Genomic DNA, 26,207 nt, shown 5'->3' on the forward strand with positions numbered 1-26,207 from the left:
ACGGGCAGGCTAACGCGACAGTTGAAAAACTTTAAATTCGTTGAATGATTTACGTACAATTACCAAGACAGGCTGATGTTCTGCGTATTGGAGAGGTGAGATTACTAAAGATGAATATATTTAGTTTATTCATTACAATAGTGATGCACGTCAACATGTGCCTGTGGAAGGTTGTAAATTCGTTTTACAGTCAGACAATATTTTCCTGCTCATTTTATTCTATATAAAAAAAATAGAATGCTGTTTGAGAAAATCGAAAATGTAACCGAATGAGCCTGCACAAATGGTATATTTGTCAAACGTCTGCAAAATTCTTCAATATATTATAATTACTTGTTATTAAGCAGAAAATGCTGTTCTAACGCTTTGTTTTTATGAATTTCAAATCGCCGCGGACGTTAGCTGTATCGGAAATCAAATATACGAAATGTATAGAAACAGTAAGTAGTTTTTTCAATCGAAACATAATTTAATATAATTATTTCAGAGAAAATTGTTAATCTGGAAAGTATCAGTATCAAGGAGGAGTTATTATATCAATTTGTATATTTAGATGAGACATGGATAGTTTAGATAAAAGTTGATGGAAAAAGGTAAACGTTGGAATAACTATTGATTAAGTTTTGTTAGGCATAACATTTATTGCAGACAATATTGATTTAATTCCTGGTACAGAATTAGCGTTTTCCTCTAAGCCCAAGGGTGACTACCATGGATAAATGAACCATAACTTGTTTTTGCAGTGGTTTCAAAATCAGCTTTTAAAGAACTTGGAAGAACCATCAATTATTGTTTTGGACCATATGATTTATGGAAAAAGGCATTGTCGAGATAACACCCTCCGTTTGGATGAGCTCGATCAGACACCTTGAAGAAGAAATTGAGAAATCGTAGAATCGTGAGTAAGTTTTTGATAGATAGGAAATAAACAGCTAAAAGTGACAGTGATTGAGTAAAACTTTATGAATGTTGTTCATGATGCAATGCTGACAATTATCAAGACAATGTGATGAAAGAGTAAACAAGTAAAGGTCAGTATATATTAATATACTTCAACTGTAGGAAATTCTATTATGAGTATGAAAGCTTTATGAGCATGTGTGTTATTGTTCACTATATACATGAACGTTTGGTTCAAATGTCTAAGGAGAGAAATAATACTATGTGTTGATGATTATATGTGGTTTTACCAAGAAAGATTTTTACAGTTTGGAAAAAAGTTATTGTAAATATAATAAAACAGCTCTAACCTATAGATAATTGTGGCTGTATAATTAATTATAGTTTTAAGTCCTTCGAGAATATATGCATTAGATGTACTATAATGTTAAAATAAATTATAATATATAATCAATTTTGTTTTATTTATATATTTAGATTAGAATTTTGTTATATGTCAAAGTTAAAATAAGCTAAAACTCAGAGTTGATGCGGCAACATTGCAACGTCAGATCACGTTGGTTTACTGCTGTTTTGGATTAACTATAGTTAATATCTATTGACAGCATTCACGAAAATTTGATATAAAGCCTGCATATAAAACATACAATGTAGATTTTAATCAATTATGCAAAGATAGATGTAAATTATTGTTTTTGTTTGATGATTTCAATAAAATAACTAATAATTTTTGTCTAATAAATAAATAGCTATATATTAATTATATTTTTTCTCTATATTATCGACCTAAAATAATAGACATTGTTCTATTTTTAATAACTTAATATATCGATGATAAGTGATAATTTCATAGCCTATGCAGGAATATCGCTCTATAGAAGTCTAGAAAGCTATATAATTTTGAGTGAATTAGTTTCTACTTTGATATACTTATTGTTTTTTACATATTACATGCTTATGGCTTTTTAATTTTCTTTTTTTTTATTAACTCAGTCCAAACTAATATTTCGTTTTTTCATCACGTTTAGTGCAATTGTTAGTCAATTATTTGTAATTTTAGTCGCATTTGCAATTCTTCCAGGCCTTCTGTTAAAACTGTTACTATTTGGGATCTCTTATACGTTGAAAATACTATGTTATTCACTCTGTTACGTTAAAATTCGTTTTTTATTTAATTTTTGTTAGCAAACTTTCAGAATATCTTTTTTTAAATATAAATTTTATTATAAATAATCTACAAAATAGAGATTCCGTTATGATTTTGTCAGAAATAGAAATGATACTTTTGAAGTGTATAGTTTTATAAAAAGATGGAAATACATCATAAATACATATGCATATCATCAGATTAATTAATTTTATGAAACGTAGTAACTTCTTATCATTTCGGAATCACCGATGTGAAAGCATTATTGTCTATTAATTAGACATCAAAATTATGTGACTTTATATTGCTGATCTATTATCGGTAACTTTTTGTTTTTGAATTCTATTTGTGTGTTTAGATGCCATAAGTTTCTTTGACTTATTTCGCTCTATTTTACAAACAACGAACTTAAAGCTTTAAAAACAACAGTCTGTAAACTTTGCTTCGATCTTTATTTTGTTCAAAATGAGTTATTTATGATCAGTATTTCCTGTATTCAATTAATTTGTATAAATACTGCAATTTTATTATTATAATGTTGTCATAATATGCTGTGATGTGATCACTGCACCTCTTGTAATTCGACAAAATCATCTGTGATACAAAAAATATCGATCTAATAAAATATAGATTAATCAAGAATAAATCTAAAAAGAAATTTCCTGTCTTTATACATTGGTTTCATATTATTTAGATTTACAATAATCATATTTTTATAGCTAAATTATATTTCTCGTTATTTATAATATAATGGTGATAAAGATATATAAAAATGTTTATAATATAATCGCCATAAAAATTAATTACTTCAACTCTCACTAAATACGCACTATCTTATAAAAATTAATTTTGTTCGTCGTGTTGATAAACATAACATATAGAATTATTAAAAATTTGATTTCACTTTCATATTTTTTTGCCATATTTTTTTTAATTTAATAGTTGGATAGTTGCAAGTCAGGCTAGTTATATGAGTTTCATTAAATTAAATATGATTATATAATTCTATAAAAAATTGTTTAGTACTGGCCCGCTAAATGCTTAAAGCCAACATTTACGAACCGTTAGTACTCAATATTCGAGATTAGATTGCAAAAGATGATAAATAATATATCTAAATATACCTGTTTATGTCTATCACCTACCATTATGTTAGTATTTTGGAAATATTGAGGACATAAAATTGAGAGTAATATTTAAAACGTTCACGAATAGAAAACGTATTGAACTAATAAAAAATATAAAAATTAGAAAGCGCAGCCGTATATACCATAATAACAAGTAAATTGAAAAGTCCGCGGCCTAACATAGTAAAACACATTTTTTTGGCAAAATTAGTTTTTTCTTATTCAACATAATTCCCTTCAAGTGTGAAACACAGATTAGAGCGACCCTCCAACTTTAAGATACCATTTTTGTATTACGATTTGTCCTTTACTTCAAAATAGGCTTCAGGTTCGGCGATTTTTTCACCTCTTTATTCGACAAAAATTTCTTCTCAGTTCTCTTTTGAGATCTAAGAATAGGAAATAGCCGCTTGAGGCCAGATCTGGAGAATACAGTGGATGATGAAGCAATTCAAAGCCCAATTCATGGATTTTTGCCATTGTTTTTACTGACTTGTGAAACGGTGTATTGTTTTAGTGACTTTCTTTTTCTTCAAATGCGGCCGTTTTTCTGCAATCTAGTCCTTCAAACGGTCCAATAACGCTATGTAATGGTCGCTATTGCTGGTCCTTCCTTTTTTAAGCTAGTCAATAAAAATTCATCATCATCATCCAAAGCGCATCCCAAAATTCAGACGCCATAACCTTGTTAGGCGACTGTTGCGTCCATTGTTTCATCCATTGTCACATATCTACGCAAAAACTCTGGTGTATTACGCTTGATCATCTTCAAACACTACTCCGAATCATTAACTCGTCGTTGTTTTTAATCAAAAGTGAGCTCGTGCGGTACCCACTTTGCACATAAATTTCTCATACCTAAATATTCGTGAATGATATGATGTACATTTTCAATTGATATCTTTAGAGTATCTGCTATTTCACTCAATTTCAATTAAGGGTAATTCAAAATAATTTTGTGGATTTTTTAAGTATTTTCGTCGGTGACGACCTCTTTTGGGCGTCCACAGGGTTCACCGTCTTCGGTGCTCATTTCACCACGTCTAAAGTTAGCATACCAATCATTGATGGTTGATTTTCCTGGGGCAGTGTCCGGAACTTTTTCTTCAACGGTATTATTTCCCTTCAAAAAGCAATATTTTATCAACATGCGAAATTCCTTTTTGTCCTTTTGTTTATAATAACAAAGGTTGCTTCACTCAAAATGCTATAATTCACAAACTAATGATCCGGCAGTTGTCAAATTTATACAAGCATTATTTGAGGATTAGGAGGATTATTTGAGGATTAACTAAAAGATATATGGATTTGTAGGAATGTTCGTCCGGTCAGTCGGTCGAAATGTGTGGCTGCCGCTACGATTATTTGTCAGAACACTCACTACTATTTTTGGAAGGAATTTGCACGAGAACTGAAAATACTGGTTGAAGAAATACTGTTTATTTTAATAATAAATTATACATGTGACCGACGGGAGAATTGACAGGATATTAGGTTAGGTAGAGGAAGTACGGTAGCGCTGTGGAAGTGGTACTATTACAAGGGGATGGAGAAAAGAAAAGAGAACAAGACGTCTTCGTGATGGTCTTTTATAGCCTGGAACTGCATGGTACCAATCCACCGGCGTTGCCAACCTTTGTACTCATTGTTGGTGAATTTATGGTGGCCTAAAGGGTCGTGGCGGTTGCCACAGATTTAATTCTAGTAGCGCCATCTATGTGTCAGGCCGGGGACTTTTAATTGACCTGTTAGCATTACATTTGGAAAGTATTCTGTCTATCTAATAAAGGTTTCTTAAAATAAAAGTTTCAGTCGGTTTATTAATTCATTTACTCCAAGAAAAAATCGAAACAATTCAATAATCTTTTCTATAAACCTGCCAATATTTTCACTAAAAATGGACATTCTCATTTGGATTCAAATGTCCATTCTGCACAGCTTCAAAAAAAGTATATTTTTCTTGCGTCCCTGAATATCTTTATTAGCATTGGGAATTATCGACTGAAAACAGACGATAATTTTAAAACGGTCGAACTACACGATGATCGAAAATACAAATTACTATTTCAATCAAATGCACGCTTCTATTGGTTTTCGATTTATGTTGACAGACGGAGATGGACGTATTCCTTCCTGTATTACTTTTTGGAGGGCAGATGGAGATAGTTGCTTTAATCATTTCATTTTAAACAATTTTAAAGTAGCAGTGTGAAAAAGGAATGAAGGAAAAAAGGAAATAGTGATACATAATACTTTTCAAAAAATATCTTTGCATTTATCAATTAAATTGTTATTTTTGCCGGCTTGGTTGGCGCAGCTGTAAAGGCGGCAGTACGGTCCACCTACTGTTGCGATTTGCGAATTTTATGTTTGTGATTGTTTATTGTTTGTGAATGTTATAGACAAAAGTGTAAAATCCGACAAGGAAAAGGATCCCAGTTAGCGGCTGGGTAAGACATGATGTCTTCAGGAATGATTTCTAAGTTGGTTACAAGCCAATTGGCAGGCTTAATGTCAAGGACCGTCGTTCGGAGCACACTATTAACACTAGATCCATTCTTGATAAACCCTCGTTGGTAAAAAGTAAACTTAAAAATATATAAATAATATATTTTTTTTATACTATAAGACTAATAAATCATATGGAAAAATAAAGTTTGAAACTGCTGCTATATTAAAATACATTGTTATTTCCACTCATATTACAAACAATACATAGAACCCTATATTTGATTGGTTATAATAAATATTTGTTATCTGATTAAAATTAATATTGATTTCGTAAATCGATAAATCACGACCAAAAAAGCAGTCATTTTACAAAGCTTACTAGGAGGAGACTCGAATCGCTTTCAGGTAAGTTAATAATGTGAGACTAATATTTTGTTTTATGTGCTGAATTTTGATTTTAATATATTCATGTAGAAGAGAATGCAGATATAATCCCGATATATTTTCTAATATTTGTGTTGCTTATATTGTAGCAAATATTTCTTTGGATTATATATTGAAAACATAGATGTAATGATATACTCAAAATACCCTTAGTAACAACTTGTGGGATGGTAGAGAAAAATCAAGTTCACTGGGAATACGAAGCGTAGCTCTTAACAGAGTCCTTTGTTATTGGTAATCTATCAGGATCTAAATGTGATGGAAAAAATATATTAGTCTAGATCTGATCGTCACAGGAATGCAAATTGCTCATGATTCGAAAAAATATTGTTTTCATTATTTTATTAAGGTTTTATTGTAATCAAGACAACGACAAGACGCCTTAAATTGTTACTGTAGAACGTATATAACCAGCCAACCTTACATAACGTAGCCAAACATAGGTTTGGTTTTTACTTCTCTATATAAGGGAACAAAAAATATAATTTAATTTTATTATTTTATTATATTATTTGTTTTTCTGTGGTGGGATCAAACACTATTTTAAAGGATCTAATACCATTTCAGCCGATTGTTAAAAAAATCTCTTGTGTATTACACATTTTTTCTCGAATATGCCAAAAGTTTACATCATTTTACAGTTAATGTAAAAAATAAACCGAACACAAACCGAACTTTTCCAGGGAAGTTCATGGTTTTCTTACTTACAGAATATTACTGAGAAGAAGGCAAAAGCCGTGTGATCTAGGAACCAGTATTCAATTGTTTGATTACGAAATATAATTCGTTTTAAGATAATATTCTATATTAAATATTATTTCGACTAGCTAAAGCAACAATTAACGTAACTAAATAATTTTGAAAATATATATATATATATATATATATATATATATATATATATATATATATATATATATATATATATATATATATATATTATAGTACTACGTTACCAACTGTTCATAAATTGGGTTTGGAGAAAACATTCGAATTATTAAAGCTTATAATATAAACCGAATATATTTGACTAATATATTTTATTTTAGAATTACTTTACTATAGACATAAATTAAATTGAAAATAATAACTTTCCCATATACACTGACATATATTGCATAATTTGTAGGTAAAATATTGCAAAATTTATTTTTGGTTTCAAATAATTTCCAGATCTATAATTGTAATATGGCTTTTCTATTTGCAACACATATATATTGAAATTGATTTTTAGACTATTATTGTCTAACAATTTTTGTTACAATCGTTTTCACAAAATGTACTTAAATATTTTAATATAATGGAAACGATTTAAATTAAATAAAAGCTCTCGTTTCTTGTTTTACAAGTGTTATATATGTATTCTATATGTTACCTAAATATTGTAAAATTTATTTTTATGTTGGTTTCCCTTAATAACACTTTCTCTGTTGACGTTTACAATTCCAGGATGCTATCCCAGAAGTATTAGGAGATTTATACAGGATACCAACCCTCGGCATATTCCAATTTAAACCAGCTTGGAATAGAGTTTTAGGAGTTGCCGCCTGTATTAAAATTCCTTTCTTTGGTGCGATATATTTTAACGAGATTTATATCTAAAATAATATAGATTTAGCAAATAATCAGTAACATACAAATTTGGAGGAGTAATTTTGAAATTGTCTATATGTAAATTTTTATTAAATTACCAAGAATAAATAGATATGTTGAGAAAAAACTACTGATTATTTGTTTGTGAAATACATTGGCGGTATTCTATAGATGTAAGTTATGAAAAGTGTAGCGTTTAACAAAAAAAGAACGTTAAATTATTTTATTTGTATTGAGAGAAGGGACGACTTATTGAATCGATTGCACAAACATAACCTTTTAATCCTACTCTTATGTAAATGAAACCGTACATTGCAAGCATTCCACCAAATACTACACCAATTTTGTTGAATATATAGTACCGTATTAGTCGAGCTATATAACGTCATCTTTTTGACGAAACGTTCAAGGGGACGTAAGTGATCGTTATCCGGTCTGGAGAGTTTGCAGCTTCATCAATTCTGAACGGTAATTCTGCAAGTATCTGTCCAAATGCCCGTAAAATAAGTTAGTTCACAGCAGCAACTGGTGCTTTTGGTGGTCTTATACCCTAAACAGCGATGTTTGTGCTAATAATGCACAGGCCAGGGGTGTTTACTCCTAATTCTAGTAATTTAGTTTTTAGTTTCTAAATTTTTAGTGGCCATAGTGGTAGTTTAAGCTCTAAAGCTTAAACGGTAAAAGAGTTTTCCCCGAATTCCATTTAATTATATCAAGGAATCAGTCCAACGTTGTCTGTCAACCTGGCTTTTCTTAATAAACTTATTATTTTTTTAACCACAAGAAGGCCTTATGCTCTCGCCAGAATTACTTCCCTCCACGAAAATTAAACATTTTTTCGAACAATCAGGCTATAATAGGAAGAAAAAAGCACTGAACAGATCTGAACAAATTTCTCTGAATATGAGACGCGGAGTACTGGGTAGGAAGAAGTAGGAATGGTAAGACTGACAAAGACTAGATCGTGGAGAGCAGATACCTCATCTCAGAATATTTGGAAAAATATCCGGATATTGAGAGGTCTTCCAACTTCCACAATTACTTAATTATTTTTGAATAAAAAAAGATTCGCAACTTGCACAAAACCCAGACCGAATTTCTAAAATTATTATCTAACAACCTTCTAAGAGAAACAAGAGATGGAATTTCCTCCCTTGACCTATTCTCACTGGAGGAGCTCCATCTATGTTCCGGAGTAGAGATAGGAGAAGATGGCGTAAGAACAACCCCTATTAAGGAATTATCATCTGACCATTTGCAACTTCTACTCGAGTACTATAACCAGATAGTGCTGGTGGTCGCGTTCCAAATTGCTGGAAGCAATCTATATTAATCCCTGTCAGATGGTCAGGCATTGCTGATTGCCAAATTGCCAATTGAAATATCGGAGGAAAAACATACCGTTTCATCCAATCTTAAAAACCGCTCCCTCAGAGCAAACAATGTGATTTCTTCTCCGTTCTTACAAACTAATGAGGTTCTGCAGGATTCTTGTATCAGCTTATTTTGTTCTCAATAGTAATTAATTCAGTCAGTCAAGTTATCCCAAGTAATGTTAGTTACCGCTTATTCGCTGACGAAATAGTGGTAGATCGTATAGAGTGATAGATCATACAGAGACTACAAATTTAGTAAACTCCGGTTCCAGAAATGCTTAAACCGCCTTGCAGGATGGGTGAGAGAGAATGGTAAATCATCTAGCGTTCATTTCTACAGAAAAAGAAACTGTCTTCGAATTAGCGGGCTGTCATTAGACAACAACCCGATCCGACAGTGCAACTCGTATAAATTTTTTTATTAATATTATTTCTACTGGAGTATATGTAGGCTCCCTCATGTTAAATACGTGAACGATAGATGTTGGAAGGATATTGGAATGCTACGTTCACTTACTAACTTCAGTTGGGGAGCCCATAGACCCTTTCAAGAATATATAACGCAGTGACGATGACTAAAATGGAATATCATCCAGTTCTTTATTTTGACTGCGTGACATATATTAGGGATTGCAATAAAAAAACATATTACTGTAGCGACCTGAGCGACCATGTTGTACTTGGTATCTGATTGTGAATAGCACTTTGCCAATTCAATTTTAAAAATCGTGGCTGTTGTCTTTTTGGATATATGGACTATAGCTTTATTTTAATTATATTATAATGTCCTAATTTTTAAGTGAATTTAATGTCTGGTAGTTTTTTACACCTAACCATCACCAGAGATACATGAGATAGCTTATTTCTTGTAGTAGTTAAATCATTTTATATAGTTGTATTTAATATTATTAAACATAAAAAGGAATTTAAACAATTTTTTCTTTCCAATATTTGTTACAACAAACTTTTTAATAATAATTGAATGAAGTGAGACCTCAATGATTGATCAAATTATAATTAAATAACCCTTAATGGTTATATTTAATTCTAAAACTAAGAATATTCACAGAATGAAAGAATTTTTTACATTTTTTTACTAGGTTTCTCATACATAAGTTCAATCAAATAATTCAAATAATTGGGTTAAAGAAATATAGTTATATTTATTTCAAAACTTAAGAATATCAAGAATATTTTAAAACCTGAACAAATATGACAATACTCTTGAACCATAAAACAAGTATATTCTGGTATTTGTTTAAATGAACTTATTTGTTCTGTGTTGTTTATTGTTCTTCTTCTACAAGTAATGCAATGGTAAAATTGACTAGTCTTATAAATGATTCATAGACTAGCTTTCTAAAGGAACAAATCGTCAAAAAGTATCTTTAATTTATTTGATTATTAAACTTATAGCTAATTGATCTTAAGTAAATTTTATTATATAAATTGTATAGAAAAGAGAACATACTACGTTTACGTCAAAATTATATAATGGATAACTTTATATTTTCTGTTTAAATTATTTTTTGGTTGAAAAATTGTAGACAATAATGTGAAAAGATAACAATAATATAAATGGTGTTCACAGTGTAACCACAATGGACAATACTTATGTTATTAATTACGAAATAATTTTAAAATGAACTGACAGGATAATTTCTTCCGGTTTTAATAATATTTAGTAGTATACCATACTCCAAAAATATTAGTTCCGTTTAAAATAAAATATAATTTTTTATTTTATGGAAAGTACACTGTAAACAACATATATTTTAGTAATATAATTTTCGTTACCTCTGTTAGCGGAACTAGGATATATAAATTATACGTACAATATACATAAAATGTGCAATATATTTTGCATTTTAACACAATTTTCTTACTAGATTGTATTTATGGGGAGGCATTCATAGAAAATATAATGGAATGGAATAATCAATCAGCAAATTTATTTCTTCTTTCTAACAATGTTTAAATAATATATATTAAGAATAGTTGAAATTTAAATATTTAATGAGTTTGTCCTAAATTAATTGTTCCTAATTGTTTTGCTTAACTTAAATTGTGGATTTAAAAAATGTTGATATGTGCGAAATAATATTTTTTAAATAAAAATATTCCTAGTATTTTTGTTAGGTATTTCTAGCAATAAATCGTAAGGTATTAAGTGTTTACATACATTTCCTTGTTATGGCTACAATATTTGTTTTTACTGATTGGGTAAATAAGTGCAAAGAGGAAAGCAGCATACAAATGCAAGATGATGAATAAAATGTTACAACTTACTAAACCGCCGAGTACTGTATATCCAGCCAGAGCCACCAAGAGGCCGATGTGCTGACAGAAGGTCTTGATCTTGAGCTGGCGCAACCATCCGCGGACGCGAGACTTAAAATCCATCGAGCTACTGATCAGCACTCGGGTCTCACTGATCAAAGGCGCCGTGACGCGCTTCTCGTCATTGTCCGCCATGGTTGCCCAAAATAGATTTTGTCTTGCTTCGTCCTATCTCATAAGAATGATGTGCACGACAGCAAAGCTCTCAGATTGCTTTCCATGATAGCTGAAATTAGAAAATTAAAACATGTTTATAATTTTTTTGTCAATATTTTATCATTTTTAATGAAATATAGTATACATTCAATTACAATCAAATCAAAGAAATCTTTAAATGTTAATTATCCAAATGTTCTTTTTTGTATATTAGCAAAGCAATTAAAACAAATACTAATTTCTATTTTTGTTCTCAACATAAATGTATTGTGTTGAATTGCAAAAATCTTGATAGTATACATGTATTAGAATCCAGTTTTATTTGTGACTAAGGAACGTTGATTTGCAAAGAAATTGGATTTAAATGAAGCTAATAATATTCAAAATCCTTCACTGCAGTACCAAAATATGAAAGACCTAGAAAATTAACTTTTACTTTAGAGTATATTCAGTCAAAAGTTATTTTGTAGTTGATATCCAAGCGCTTTGATGCTTGCGCTTTGATGCTTGCGCTTTGGTATAAACATTTTAACATTATAAAATAATTTTGACTTAAAATAAACTATATGTGTAGACGCAGCTACTACATAATCTAAAATTAAATCCAATTGAAAGTTAATAGGATCAGATGGAGTATTCTTTTAGACAAAATAGAGGAATAGAGTAGACAATAAGTAAAAAATACTTATTTATCGCATTTTTGAAGGATTAGAATACGTTTTCGAATACTTAACAGTAATTGAATCAATTTTTCTAAGTAAAATATGGTATCTTTGAAAATTATTTTTATTATTAAAATGCGTAATTTTCATTAACACCTAATACATCATTTGTTTAAATGAAGTGTTAGGTTTTGAGTTAATATATTCTTGTTATTATTACTAATTCTTTCGACCTCCACTAAATTAATCCAATTCCTTCCATTTTGGAGTATTACTTAATTAATCCCTTATATTAGTTACTTTTAGTTTATACTATTTCTTCTGAAAGTAAAAAAGGCATTTATTTTACTGTATTGAAAATGTCTAAATTTATGGTAACAAAATATTCTCATGTGTATTTTATAGCCGAGAAATACTAAAAGTTAAAGACTTTTATTTCAAATAGTTCAGAGGTTGGGTATTTCTAAATCACATAAATATGCTATATAGCCTGATTATATTATTCTAAAAAGGAGATAGAGAAAAGCTGTCAAAAATGAAGAGCGAATAGGGAAGCACTACTCTTTGAAGGTTTATTCCAAACACAATAAAAATTAGTTGTTGCATTAAATGTTTAATGTGAATCCATCTGAAATTATTGTTGGTGCAGAGTGGTAACGATAGTTAGTGCCCTATAGTATTTGTAATGAAGTTACTATGCCTTAAGTAATATGGTGGAGCAATACTTCCTCTGGTTATTTCATGTATACATTTCATTAGAAATTCATCACATTGTAATGAATAAATTGAATTGTACAAAAGTTTAGAGAAAACGTGTAACAGTTTCGATACCTTCAGACTTTTCACCATCAGTAAATAGTAAAGTATAATAAATAATTTTAAAGTAAATAGAGTTTATAATAATTATATTTATATAAATAACATGAATGTAAAAATTGTCTTGAAACAAGTCTTGAATACAACTTTTGTCACGTGTTTTTTTTATATGATCTTATAGTGAAAGACACCTCTTATAGACCCAGTACTAATTATATTTCAATAAGAGCTAATGTGGTCTAGACCGATAGTTTGTTTGGTATTTTTATAATAATGATTATAGGCACATATTTGAGCTAGTATAATTTAATTCTGCAATGTTTAGTTTATTTTTCGCTAGCTGTATTAAGTTTCTTTATAGAGGTTTTCTTGGATATCCGCGAATTTGGTTATAGTAAATTCCTCTAGTTTAGGGATATCACAGAGTAGGGTGAGGATAAGTTTCAAGACGATTTCATGATGCAGCCCTGCATGTATTTCTTTCAATTTAAAGTATTCATTGTCTTGTTTAATTGTTAAAAATCTGCTGAGGATGTTAACATCTCTACCTATTATATTGGAAGCCTTTGTAAGTTTGTATTAGGCTTATAAATTAGTTTTAAAGATTCTTTTATTTTGAAGTTTTATTGTGAAAAATCGGTATAATATTACCTCTAACTATAGTCTATCAATAGCCGCTAATTTTTCCATCTTTCAGGAGATTTACGGATTCCATCTAGACAGAACGATGTATCTTCTGAATTTATCTAAAAATGGACCTATTTTTGCGACGATTTCTTGAACGATTCCACATGTGGTCGAGCCTTGTCATTCTGATGAATAACGAGATGTGTTTTTGCTCATATTCCGGTCGTTATTCGCGCGGAACTCGGCTCAAACGCATCAACTGTCGAAGTCGTCGGTCGATAGTGATCACCATTGATGGTTTCATCGAGTAATGCCTTCATATACGTAAATAGCGTTCCTTGTCTTCATTGTCAAAGTCGTCATTTTTAAAACGTCGAAAACTGTATTTAGGTGTTGAAATCAATCTTCTCGCAAAAGCGATTTACCCGGTACAAATTCGAGTAATGCCTTTATATACGTAAATAGCGTTCCTTGTCTTCATTGTCAAAATCGCCATTTTTAAAACGTCGAAAACTGTATTTAGATGTTGAAATCGATGAAATAGAACTAAAAAGTAAACTTCTCGCAAAAGCGATTTACCCGGTACAAATTCAGACATTTTCAACGCACCTCGACGAAATGACACATATTGAAACATGAAACCTCTCAACAACTGGGAGGCCCAAAGTGAAGTTGGTTACAGTAACACAATCAGTTGTAAATCCTTTTAAATGAACTTATAGGCCAGATATATCAATTCTTTATACAAAACTTTTTCAAGAGTTTGTATTACATCTAGAAAAGTGGCAGACCACATTTGTTATTATTCAGAAAGGAAGCTCAATACTGACAGTTATTATTTACTTGGTCGATAGTTGAGAGATTTTGTCTGGCTCCATTCCTTGAATAATATTACCTCAAAAAATTGTTGATACAAGCTGGTTCTGTGTTCTCCACTTATAATAAATTCAAGCAGCGGAATATACTTATAAGAAATGGAAACATGCGATTTCTTGAACTAAATGACCAATTTTACCGATCAAAACGTTTTCATGCTATTGTTGCTGTACATATTTGGTAATGTACAGCTTAACCCAGTTTAACAGGAAAATAAATCTATCTTTCGAAACAGGAAAAGTATAAAATATATGAATAAGATGTGCTCTAATAGTAAACATTCGAAGTGCCTAAATATATGAGACTATTTGCGATTGCGGACCATATCTCGGCACTTCATTGTGGAAAGCTGTTCGGTCTAATATATTGCGCTTTATGTTAGTCGAATACGATAATGTGTGTTTATGAGACGTCGTAAACTAAAGCGACACGTTTTAAGCCGTTTGTTCATTACGAAACGTATAACTCATTCCCAATAAACCGAAAATAAACCTCGCCAATTTTATTGCTTCAGCATTTGAATATTCAATAAGAACGGGGGAAAAGTCATCAGTCCAAAGTGGTTCTGTTTGATTTAGTTCTGTTTTACAGAACTCGATACTTACATTTTACTTTAGTCAATCAACTGTGGATAAAATGAAGGACATCTCAATGATGCAAAAATTATTTTAATTAAAACTAATTAGATAAAAATATAAAATACGGGAAAATAGTATGGATGTTACCTTAGTGGTATATCTCAAGTAGTGCGTATACAATGAAGGGGTATTAGGGTGCGTTTGAAAGGTAATATTTGATATAAATTTCTACATATAAAGGTCACTCACTTACTCGTTTAAAATTAAATCTCAACTGTATAAACTCAGCTTGGCTGGTCAATCATTAAAAAAGTCGATTAAATTCTTATACATATAAATGTAGACCACTATTTTTAATCTCGCGATAGAACAGCTGTAATAGAAATTATCGATAAAACAGTAGTAACTACAAACAAATAATGGTATTGTTTTGTTGTTTTGATTTGAACCCGAGCAACCAAAAAATGTTTTTAAGGTAAATTGGGGAACTAAAGTAAAATCAGCAGCATATTTTTTAACATTAATTTTAGAAATATTCAACAAATTTATTATTTCGCAATTTTTTACTATTAACGGCCATTTCTTTAAACGCCACTTACGAAACTATGAATTAGATATGAACTAATCGATCATCATGACTTCGTCCCAAAATCCTTGGCATCGCCTGTTGATTTTCGCTATGTGTTGGCATAGCAGCTGTAATGACAAGCGATGAGCAATGGCTCGTATTGTATTTTGAGAGACATTCGAGCTCAAGTATTGTGGTCATTGTGCGACGAATTGTCGATTACGTGCTCATAATTCGGTGATTTATGGTTATCGAAAAAGTTGTGAACAGCACTTTGAAATATTTCCTATGTTGCTACATTATCACGCGTTAAACATTTTGCCAATTTTGCGTCAGCCATTAATTTTCGAATATCAGGTCCAACAAATACTCCTTCTTTAATTTTTGCTTATCACAGTTTGAAAATACCTTGAAGGTCATTCGCGAGTGATAAGGCCAAGTTTAATGCGAAGAAGTGGCAATAAAACGTAAAGGTAATAAATAACATTTATCGAGCAAAAGTAGCAATCATCTAAATGATTTTTCTGTTTTTTAAGTTCTTTTAAGAATTGAAATAGACATTTTCACTAACTGACCACTTGTACAGCTTTGTTCTACACGTGATACTAAACAATTCGGTATTCGTGGCTTGTCAGTGTTTTGTACAGAAAAGTCAAAGTACTGGAAATACTGCATAGTTGAATGTATTTTTCATGATTTTTCCACGTCTGCCGACCATATAACATCCTTAAACGTAATAAAAACATTTTGAATCGAATTTGCAAGGTTGTCTCTCAGCAACAACACAAGTTCCAAATGATGTTTAGTGCAACGTGGTCAGCTGATAGATGTTACAAAAGCGCAGTACTGCCACCGTACACGAACTCGAAGGCCAAGTCCGCTTTTGATATATGGATTGTAAATATGAGTTCAGGGAGTTCAGGGAATAACGTTAAGAATCGTTCTCATCTCGGCTCCAAAAACTAGCACGGATTTGTAATTTGTCTTATTAGACAGTCGAAAAGAGTTGGCTCCAAAAGATTCTAGCAAAAATCATATATTATATAAGCATATGATAAAACAGCTTCACCAGAAATAATAAAGTTTACCCAGAAATCACAAAAAGTACAGTAAAGTGACAAAAGATAATCGATCAATACTGTATATATATATATATATATATATATATATATATATATATATATATATATATATATATATATATATAAAAATTACAACCTCTCAAAATCCATTATAATATTTATTATAGGAACGACCATAATACGGGTTTATGAAACACTTAAGCTTAATTCATATACATATGTGAACTTGTCGAAGAAGTCCATAGCGTGGCAATATAAGCCAAGCTATAGGGATAGACAGCTTAATGTCGCTCACGGAAAATTAATGCCTGGAAAATTGAGTTAATTATACAAGCGTTCAACCAAGAGTTTAATTGATAGCTTGAACATTATTAAAATAATACAAGGATGAACAAACCACGTAACACTTTAGAGATACAACCAAGAGTAATGATGAAAGAATCTTCAAAAAACGAAATAATTGAAATACATTTATGCATTCCTGAAGGAGGTGAATAAGAATGTGTATAGTTTCCGCTGGAATCCAAACAACATGTTATTTAATGTTACATTGCGTACTCTAGTTGAGGGAGGAGTGAAGTCTCAAGACAACAAGCATGTTTTAATACAGACGACCATGTTATTTAATATTAATCGTATAAACAAGATGACGATACATGACAAAAGAGCCCATAAAAGCATATTCTTATAGGTACACATAATACATTGCAATATACATGCATGTTGCATGATGGCAACAGTGCTTCTGTATAAAGGCCAAGTCTCCTTGCTTATATTCCACTTTATTTTACGTTTTCTTCTGCAATACTTAAGACAAACAATCAATAAAATGTGCGATAATTCAGACATCAAAAAAGGGTAAATCGTTGGTGCTCGGTTAGCGGTGGCATTAGTGATAAAAACAACTCAATTGCTTAACGTTTAGTTAACGAAGAGGAATAATGATGAATCCTAAAATTAACTAACCGAAGCTAACGAACATTGTAAAGGATTGTTGGTCAAACGTGACAGCAGAACTTAACACTTAATTAAGTAATATTGTTTCCAAAAAAACAGTACAACCGGAGCTCCACAAACCTAACAACCATAAAACTTGAATACTTTATAATTAGAAGAATATGGTATGCAGCAATGAAACATCGTTTACATTATTTCCAACAAACGTCCTGGGGACAACCCCAAGAAAGTTTCGTTTTGATTTGAATGGAAATATCGTGGTATTGTGTGGTATGTTCATTGTTGTGGTATATGCTGGTCTTCTCGTTCACATCAAGCTACTATGACTAGCATCTGGTCATACACTACGACATTCCGAGATTATAATGTGCCCAGAAACATATCCATAAACTCTTGGTTTAGAACAGATAGCGACTACTAGATCCACATCTCAAACATCATTGGCGAATGTTTATCTACAAGAATGGAACAATTGGAAACTATTCAGACATTCTACGAATCTAGTTCCTGAAAAATAGCAGCTTTTTTAAAAGCAAATGGTGGCTCAACGCCTTATCAATTAATAAATATTTGGTATATTTCAGGTGTTTCAGTTAAATTATTTTGTGCCTTTTACAGCAATATAAAAATTGCTTCACTAAAATTCTGATATTTGCCGAAAATTTTGAAAAAAATCTAAATTCTTTAAAAAATAGATAAAATTAGATGCGAAACGCCATAAAATAGATTTATTTGCTCGCTCTTCTCATGCACAAAACTAAGTAATAATAATTACTTCCTAAGGCTGAAGAATTTTTGAAATAAGTGTATAGAATATTGAATATTCTTATTGCGTTGACTAATATATAAAACTAATTAACATAACGTTACTAATAATTAAATTTTAAGTGTGATCTTTCATCTCAGCTGCTATATTTACATGGCTTAATTTCATAAGATTACTTATTTATTTGTTTTTTTTATGTATTATATATATATTTTAAAGTCTCCTTTTACCAACCATGGGTTTATCTGGACTGGACCTACAGTCTAACGTGGGCGTTATATATATATATATATATATATATATATATATATATATATATATATATATATAATATAATGTCACTTACATGAAATTTGTACTATTTATAACTAAATAAATAAATAAACCAGTTCTGAAAAAACCTCAGATAAACTTGCTGTGTTGTTATATTTTCTTCATGTGTGTCCTTTTCATTTCGTTTTTATTTTGACGTCACATTATAATACCCTAAAAGAAACATCAAGCAAAATGATCGATAGGTTACACAGCGTCAAAAAGTTTCCTCTTTCATCGAAAAGCTGAAAAGGTGTTCTTAAGTATTATGCTGATCTCCCCGATTAGAATTTCTAATATATATAGGAACAGTACATCACAGTTTTATCTTAGCGTATTATTTATTTCGATTATCTGTTGACTCATAATACTTAAATATCTTCACGCTACAATCCTTTTCGTTTATTATTTTCATACAAGCTAAATCATGCCGACAATATATATCTTATTAATTTATTGTATAAAATGTTTCTATTAATAAAGTTAATTATTACCGAAAATGAAAGATTAATCTTATATATTTGTTACAATAATACAAGAGTCATTCAATACAAACTTATTTTTGGAAAAGCAGAAAAATAATTAATTTATTATGTTCTTTTAACTACGTACGGCAACCCAAATGTTTAGACAAGTTTTCATGATATTGGTAATTGAAAAACAACATGGACACTGATTTACTTTCTGAATAAATTCACTCAGACAACGAACTTGTTTCTTTCCTTCTTTTCTTATAATAGGAAAAATGAGGTTAATCATAGACAAAATTGGAAAATTATCTCACCATAAAAGAAATTAAATGGCTATGATGAGTGGCTATCTGCTTTTTGTAAAATGTTTTTGCGGATACACAAATTGTAATTTTCAGTCCCCATGAAGTTAATTGATGGCGAATTCCTCAAACTTGGAAATTTCAAAACTGATTAAACCTTGAATACTTTGTAATTATGGATCTTAACAATTATTTATGCTATTATTTAAAGAATAATATATGCCCTTGTGATATTATTAAATTAATTTTGGACTTATTGGGTACTGTTAAGTTATTTTAAAAATTGAATCGATACAATTTAATTTATTTTGAGGAGTTCTATTTGTAAATTCGTGGCTTTTTAATTAATTTTATACATTTCTTGTTGGAAAATCGACACTTATGATTTTCATGAAAGTTTTGTAACATTCTTTTTAATGAAGAAATTAACTAAAGTGAAAATAAAAGTATTAGATTCATACACGTATTTTGATCAGTGAATTTTGTTGATGAAAATTCGAAAAATTAACATAAAGCAACTATTAAACAACCTAACTTAACTGTTAAATTTGATGTTTCTGGCATTTTTTCTACATAAGATGACAGTTTTTCATATAATAGCAATTAAGTTATTCAAAGTATACAAATACTAATCCTTGAAAATAATTTTAAATTTTCAATATTAATTACTTTTGTTGGTTCATAACCTGACAAAAGTTATTGAAACTTAAAACCTGAAATAAGTTGAACAAAGCCGACGAAAGCTATGCTAATATTTCTCCACTGATTGATTATCGGTTTTGGTTTCAATAATTTAAAAATTGTGATTTTTATATCAATATCATGGAATGCCCTGAAGGACCAAACACGATTGAAGATAATGGACTGTAAGACTTTTTATACCAACGACTGCTACTCACAAAGAACTGTCAGGCAACTCAGCAGTTGATGAATAAAGTATTTATACACCCTTATATGCAAAAGATCCAAAGAGAGGGAAAATGGCTACTGGTAACAGCGTTTTTGAGAGTAATACATTTGTGGAAGAAACACAAAGTAAAAAGTACAATTAGCAGTACCATATTTATTAAAATTAATCCATTTTCTATATTTTTTGATTGTCTAGTACTTACTCATACTGATAATAAAGCACCAGTGTATATATACCATAACTACAAATTTATAAACACCATTTGGTGATTTTGAACAGTACTTTTCATTGAATTAAACAGGTACAAGTGGGACTTTCTATTACGGAGTCTTTGGTTCTTAGGCCGATATATTTGAAGCTAAAAAAATGAGAAAGGGTTTTGGCATATAATAGTTTTAATTTGTCTAATTTAAGCCATCAATTGGAAATTCTAGTAACTGTATACCAATTTAAAATACAAAGAGATAAACAATTAAAATAGTGAAAATATACCAAATAGTTATACGAAGCTTGTAAACAATTTTATTTACATAATAAATCTTCCGTATAATTAATATATTTATATAAATGTACCTAAAAGTAAGTGTATGTAATTAATTGCAATGCACTAAATTTAATTGTCTAGAAATATATATATTCTCTCATCCAATAAATTTAATTGAAAAGTATTAATTGCTTTTGTAATAGGATGCAAACACTGTAGAAACAATAAAATATTATTATTTGGAAAACGTCCGATAAAAGAGTTTCTGCAAAAATATACCGAAAATATATCAGTGGTAGAACACTACTTATTGTTTTATGATTTATGACGTGGCAATCTCTACTCCGGTCATAGACTTTACATTTATTTTATTCCGGATTCCACAAAACTTTACGGCCATTTAAAGAGCTGTTCACTCACAAAATATTCACCCTTATCTTGCCCATAAATTAAGATTACATTTGTAAGTTATAATCTAAAACGTTCTTTAAACTGGCTGAGGAGACTAAAATATTATAGAATCTATTTGTTATAAGTCATGAAAAATTGAGATAATAAAATCATTAAATCGAATGTATCATAATATAAAAAATAATATATGAAAAAGAGAAATGTTTTTGTCGTTTGTGGATATAAAAAGACGTCATGTAAAGTCTCTGAATATTAGAGTCACATAGCTTCTCAAAATTGGAGGATTTACAAACAACTATTTACAAATGCTTACAGAAAATAGAAAAAAAATTAAATTGAGCTTAGTGTTAGATGTGTTTATTGGATAATCTAAAAGGAGGTCTTTTTGGAAAATTTTTAAGACCAAAGGAACAATGTAGAACAGTTTTTTTTTAATATATTTGCTAATAATTTTATATATTAATATGTAAATATCAAAAAATCTGTAAAAATGTGCACTACTCCATTGTTCCATTTTCCTGCTTCCTATTGTCTTAGGATATCTTCCTGTTATTTTATTTCATCAACATTTCATTTCATATATATATATATATATATATATATATATATATTTATTGGTGTTATTACGTGTATATGTATTACTATATACTATCTATATACTATAATATCCATAGCCAAGAAATCCGAATATTAGCGGTAACTTCAGTACTTTTCTAATTTCTGTAATTCACATTTTGTCAATATTGCTAATTAAATAGTTTTTATGACTTCATCAGTCTTCATCTTCATAGTTTTATGTAAAGCTTTTAATAGTTTCTATCCATAAATAATCGAGTACTATATCCTTTTTTAGATAGAATTTTAAATAAATAAACTTAACACTAAGACATCAATTAATTGACAGGTTCGAATATATGGTATGAAAGAGTATATGAAAACTGACATAATAGATGATTCATCACTTTGGGAACATGTGTAGATGTCATGAGGAAGGAATAATGTATCTCATATCTCTACCAAATCATTCATCATTCTGTATGTATGGTTGGTAATCTAGACGAAGATGATGCAGTTGTGCTAGGAGGGTGTGCAGGATTAAGACTACCTTATGCTTTAAGCAATTCATGCCTCTGGGTCCATAAGTAATAAGTATTTAGTAAAACGAGATAGATCACTGCATAGTTTAGAATATGTGTAAAGTACGAAACAGATATCCAGATTTATGCAATTTTGTTATGATATTGCTGGTGGCCCCTAAAAAAGAAACCCTATGCGCTAAGTAATTGCTTAATATGCTGACAAATCCGGCACTATCTGGAGTAACTAGATTATACAGAAAAATAAATTTAGCCACTAATGGATATCAGGAAAAGGCATTATCAAGGATCTGCGGAAAGTTCTGAGAGCAGTCGGTGAAGTGAAACTATGATCTTCAAAGACTTTCGTGTTGGGAACATCTCAAAAAATGGAATGGTAGAAATAGGAAACAGTTTGAAGCTTATTGTGACGCTTATGATGAACTGTAGTGTTTACTCCTATAGCGGACTTAGAACCACATGTAGAGATGAGCTCGCAATTTATTTATTCTGATAAAAATTGAAGGAAAAACTTCTTCTTCTTCAGATTTTACTAATTGTGAGATGCCAATGTCCACATTATATTAATACGATGAAGAATCCAGGATGGCTCAGATGTGAAACATATTGAATTTTAAATTATTTTAATTTTAATCATTTCTCATAGTTTAGCACATTTATAAAACACTTTTGTTTTCTGCCAGCAGGGATTATATAGGACTCTTATATATTTTGAGTGAAAGACTGAAGGAGACCTAGAAATTGTACACGCAAATATTAAGGAAGATACATTTGAAATGGCATGAACTGGAATGATAGTTTATTACATCAATGTTGAAAGGAAAATACCGAAAATCCTTATTTCGATGCATATCTAAAAATTTATTTATATATTATATAAAAATGCTAATAACGATCTGAGTAATTATACATCTATTTTAATATTAGATTTAAATACAGAGAATCGAAATAATAACATCTTAAAAGCGATTATAGCCTATTAATCTAAATTTTATATTAATAATTTGAAATTACTTGATAAAATATTATTGGAAGCTCCCTGTGTGGAGAAGTTATTTATTGGGATATTTAATTTCTTTGATCCCAGTTCACGAAAAGCGAGATTGTAATTTTAACCACCCGCCGGTCAAATATATTTTATGATATTACTTTCGAGTGTGCAGTGCTGACTCCATTAATATTTGATATTATACGGAACATTTAATATATTGATTAGATTTGAGTTCAACATTGAGGAACATATAAAATTGTATGTTTTATTGGCTTCACTGAGGATAGTTTATAACATAATTTATATTTCAAGGTTCCATCAAAAAAATAGAAAAAACACAAAGTGTCAATGAATTTCTTGTTTGGTTTAGATTATTTTTATGCACATGGTTATAATGTTTCTTCTTTTTAAAAGATCTTCACCTTAGATGAGCTAAGTTGCCGCTCAGGTGTGTCGATAATGTAGTTTACTAACTGATTGTTTTTGTGTTTATCTAAGATAGTCGTTCAAAAAATTCTGCCCAGATGTTCTTTATATTAAACTGTTCGTAACTTCCAGATCTTTTAGATGTTAAATATTTTCATATTAAAGTAGACAAAGCTAATATTAGATTGCAAAAAGCATATTAATAATTTTTTTTAAATATTTTAAGGTCTCCTTTTAATCAAGGAGGATTTATTTGGACTACATCTACAGTTTAACGTGGGTTCGAAACCACGGTCATCGGCAATAAGCATATCGAGCTAGTGACCATTTTAGAAATCATCCCAGAACACATCCGGTTTTACCTAGCCTGGTTACTGGCGTGACTGGGATCGTTTTCCTTGTCGGAATTTGCACCCTTGCCCAAGGACAATCACAAATATTAAACTATCACAAACAGGACGTCGTCCTGTCGCCTTTACCATTGTACCAACAGAGTCGGCTATTAATACATTTGACGATAGATTATTAAAAAAAAATTTGTTGGATACTCGAATGGCTCCATATATTATTCCTTCGTGGACTTTATTCTGTTGACAATTATACATTACAATTATAGCCTCAGTGAGATTTCAAAGAGCTAATCGTTATTTTCTCTCTAATTAATATATAAAAATAAATCATAATTTATATATTGTATCTTGAAATCCCTTAGTCCCAAATCAGTTATACTCACTAAAATACAGCTAACAAAACAGTTCGAGTATAAATTATTTATGATTAAGTGTAACATACATAGTCAATATGCTAACAGTAATAAAAAAGAAGAAAAATTACAATTAATATCCATAAAAATCGTCCATGTATATAGTCGATAAAAACGCAATTGAACTATCATTATAAACCATTGTTATGTCTGTGTAATTTAAATTTAAGCAGAGATAATAAACACGAGCGAAAAGTAAATAGTTAATGAACGTAGCTGTATTGTTAAAAATAAGAACGTGATTTGTTTTAATTTCTTAAAGGGAATCTATAAATGAAACGGATATATTTATTATTCTTTTTTTGCGGATTTATTTATTGCTCTTCTGTATCTGACAGTGTTAGTACACAAAATTAGATATCTTGTTACAAATATATAGATTTTTTTATTGAAAGTTGGGTGTCAAATATATGTTATTATGTATTTCATATAACTATTATTAGAATAGTATCTCAAACATTTAGCAAATAATATAAAAATAAAAATAGTTCCATTATTTTTTGCCATTAATTAGTTTCGATATCTTGTTTCCCAACATGTATAGTCTATTCAAAATAGCAGTGAACTCACGTCATCAATATGCGCCTGTCGCAAATTGTAAATACGCTTTAGAGTCGCACAATATTTTCCTTCTCATTTTGTTCTATTTAAAAAGATATATGTCCCGTTGTCAAGTGTCTGAAAAATATTTCAAAATATTAATTATAATAACTACAGGTTATAAATCACAAAACACATACATTTTCCTTATTAAGTTAGAAAAGCCGTATTAGTTACAAAAACACTATAAGTTATTCTGTGGTTATAAATTGCGCCTCTAATCAGTTAATGAGAGGTTAGCATTTTTCTAATATAATATAATAAAACCTTAGAAATATAAAATTAGATTCACCGAAAAGAGATCGTCCTTATTCTAATGGGATGACCAGCTCTATCAGACATCAAATATATGAAATATATAACAACAGTGAGAAGTTTTTTGAACACAAACATAACTTAATACAATTATTTCATAGGAAACTGTTAATCTGAAAAGTATCTATAGAAAGCCTAAAGATAAGCAGCTCTTTGAGGGACGTAGAGCATACTTTCATATACTCTTAGGTAATATAGGATTTAAATAGTGTAAATATAACTTACGAAGAGGTCGAATGGCATATAATAAAATCAAGAAAGATTTATTAATTCAATATGTGTATGGTGTCAATATGTAATGGCCACTCATGACAAGATGGTAATAAAAATAGTGTTAAAATAACAAAAGTTGATTGAAAAAGGTAAACGTTGTAATTTTTTTTATTATTTAATTATTACATCGTTGCTAATCGTTTCCGTCTAACAGAACATCCCCATAATTGAACTCCGTATGTCCCTATAGGTTTCAATATTTGCTTATATAATAGCAATTTATTATGTACTGACAATTGTCATTTTCTTCCAATTAGCCAGTACATTTTCCTATATTTCAATTCCGGTTCTTTTCTTTTCTTCTTTATATGTTCCCTCCAGGGCTGTTTTGCATCGAGATTCATTCCGAGATATTTAGCGTTGTTGCTATATGGAATGGTGCTTGTA

The 26,207-nt window shown here is 30.0% G+C and overlaps 1 protein-coding gene across 1 annotated transcript in view; it reads right to left on the bottom strand.

The window, feature by feature from the left end:
* The window catches only part of LOC143190535 (potassium channel subfamily K member 6), a 91,646-nt gene that overhangs the window by 54,285 nt on the left and 11,154 nt on the right, over positions 1-26,207 (bottom strand). The window contains exon 2 of the mRNA XM_076394876.1: positions 11,328-11,604. Within this exon, the coding sequence (XP_076250991.1) occupies positions 11,328-11,513 (186 nt within the window). The 5' untranslated portion in view covers positions 11,514-11,604. The remainder of the gene's footprint in view (positions 1-11,327; positions 11,605-26,207) is intronic.

This window comes from Rhynchophorus ferrugineus, unplaced genomic scaffold (assembly GCF_030347505.1).
Source record: "Rhynchophorus ferrugineus isolate W39M unplaced genomic scaffold, kcgeb_rfMv2 rfM2, whole genome shotgun sequence".
NCBI lineage: Eukaryota > Metazoa > Arthropoda > Insecta > Coleoptera > Curculionidae > Rhynchophorus > Rhynchophorus ferrugineus.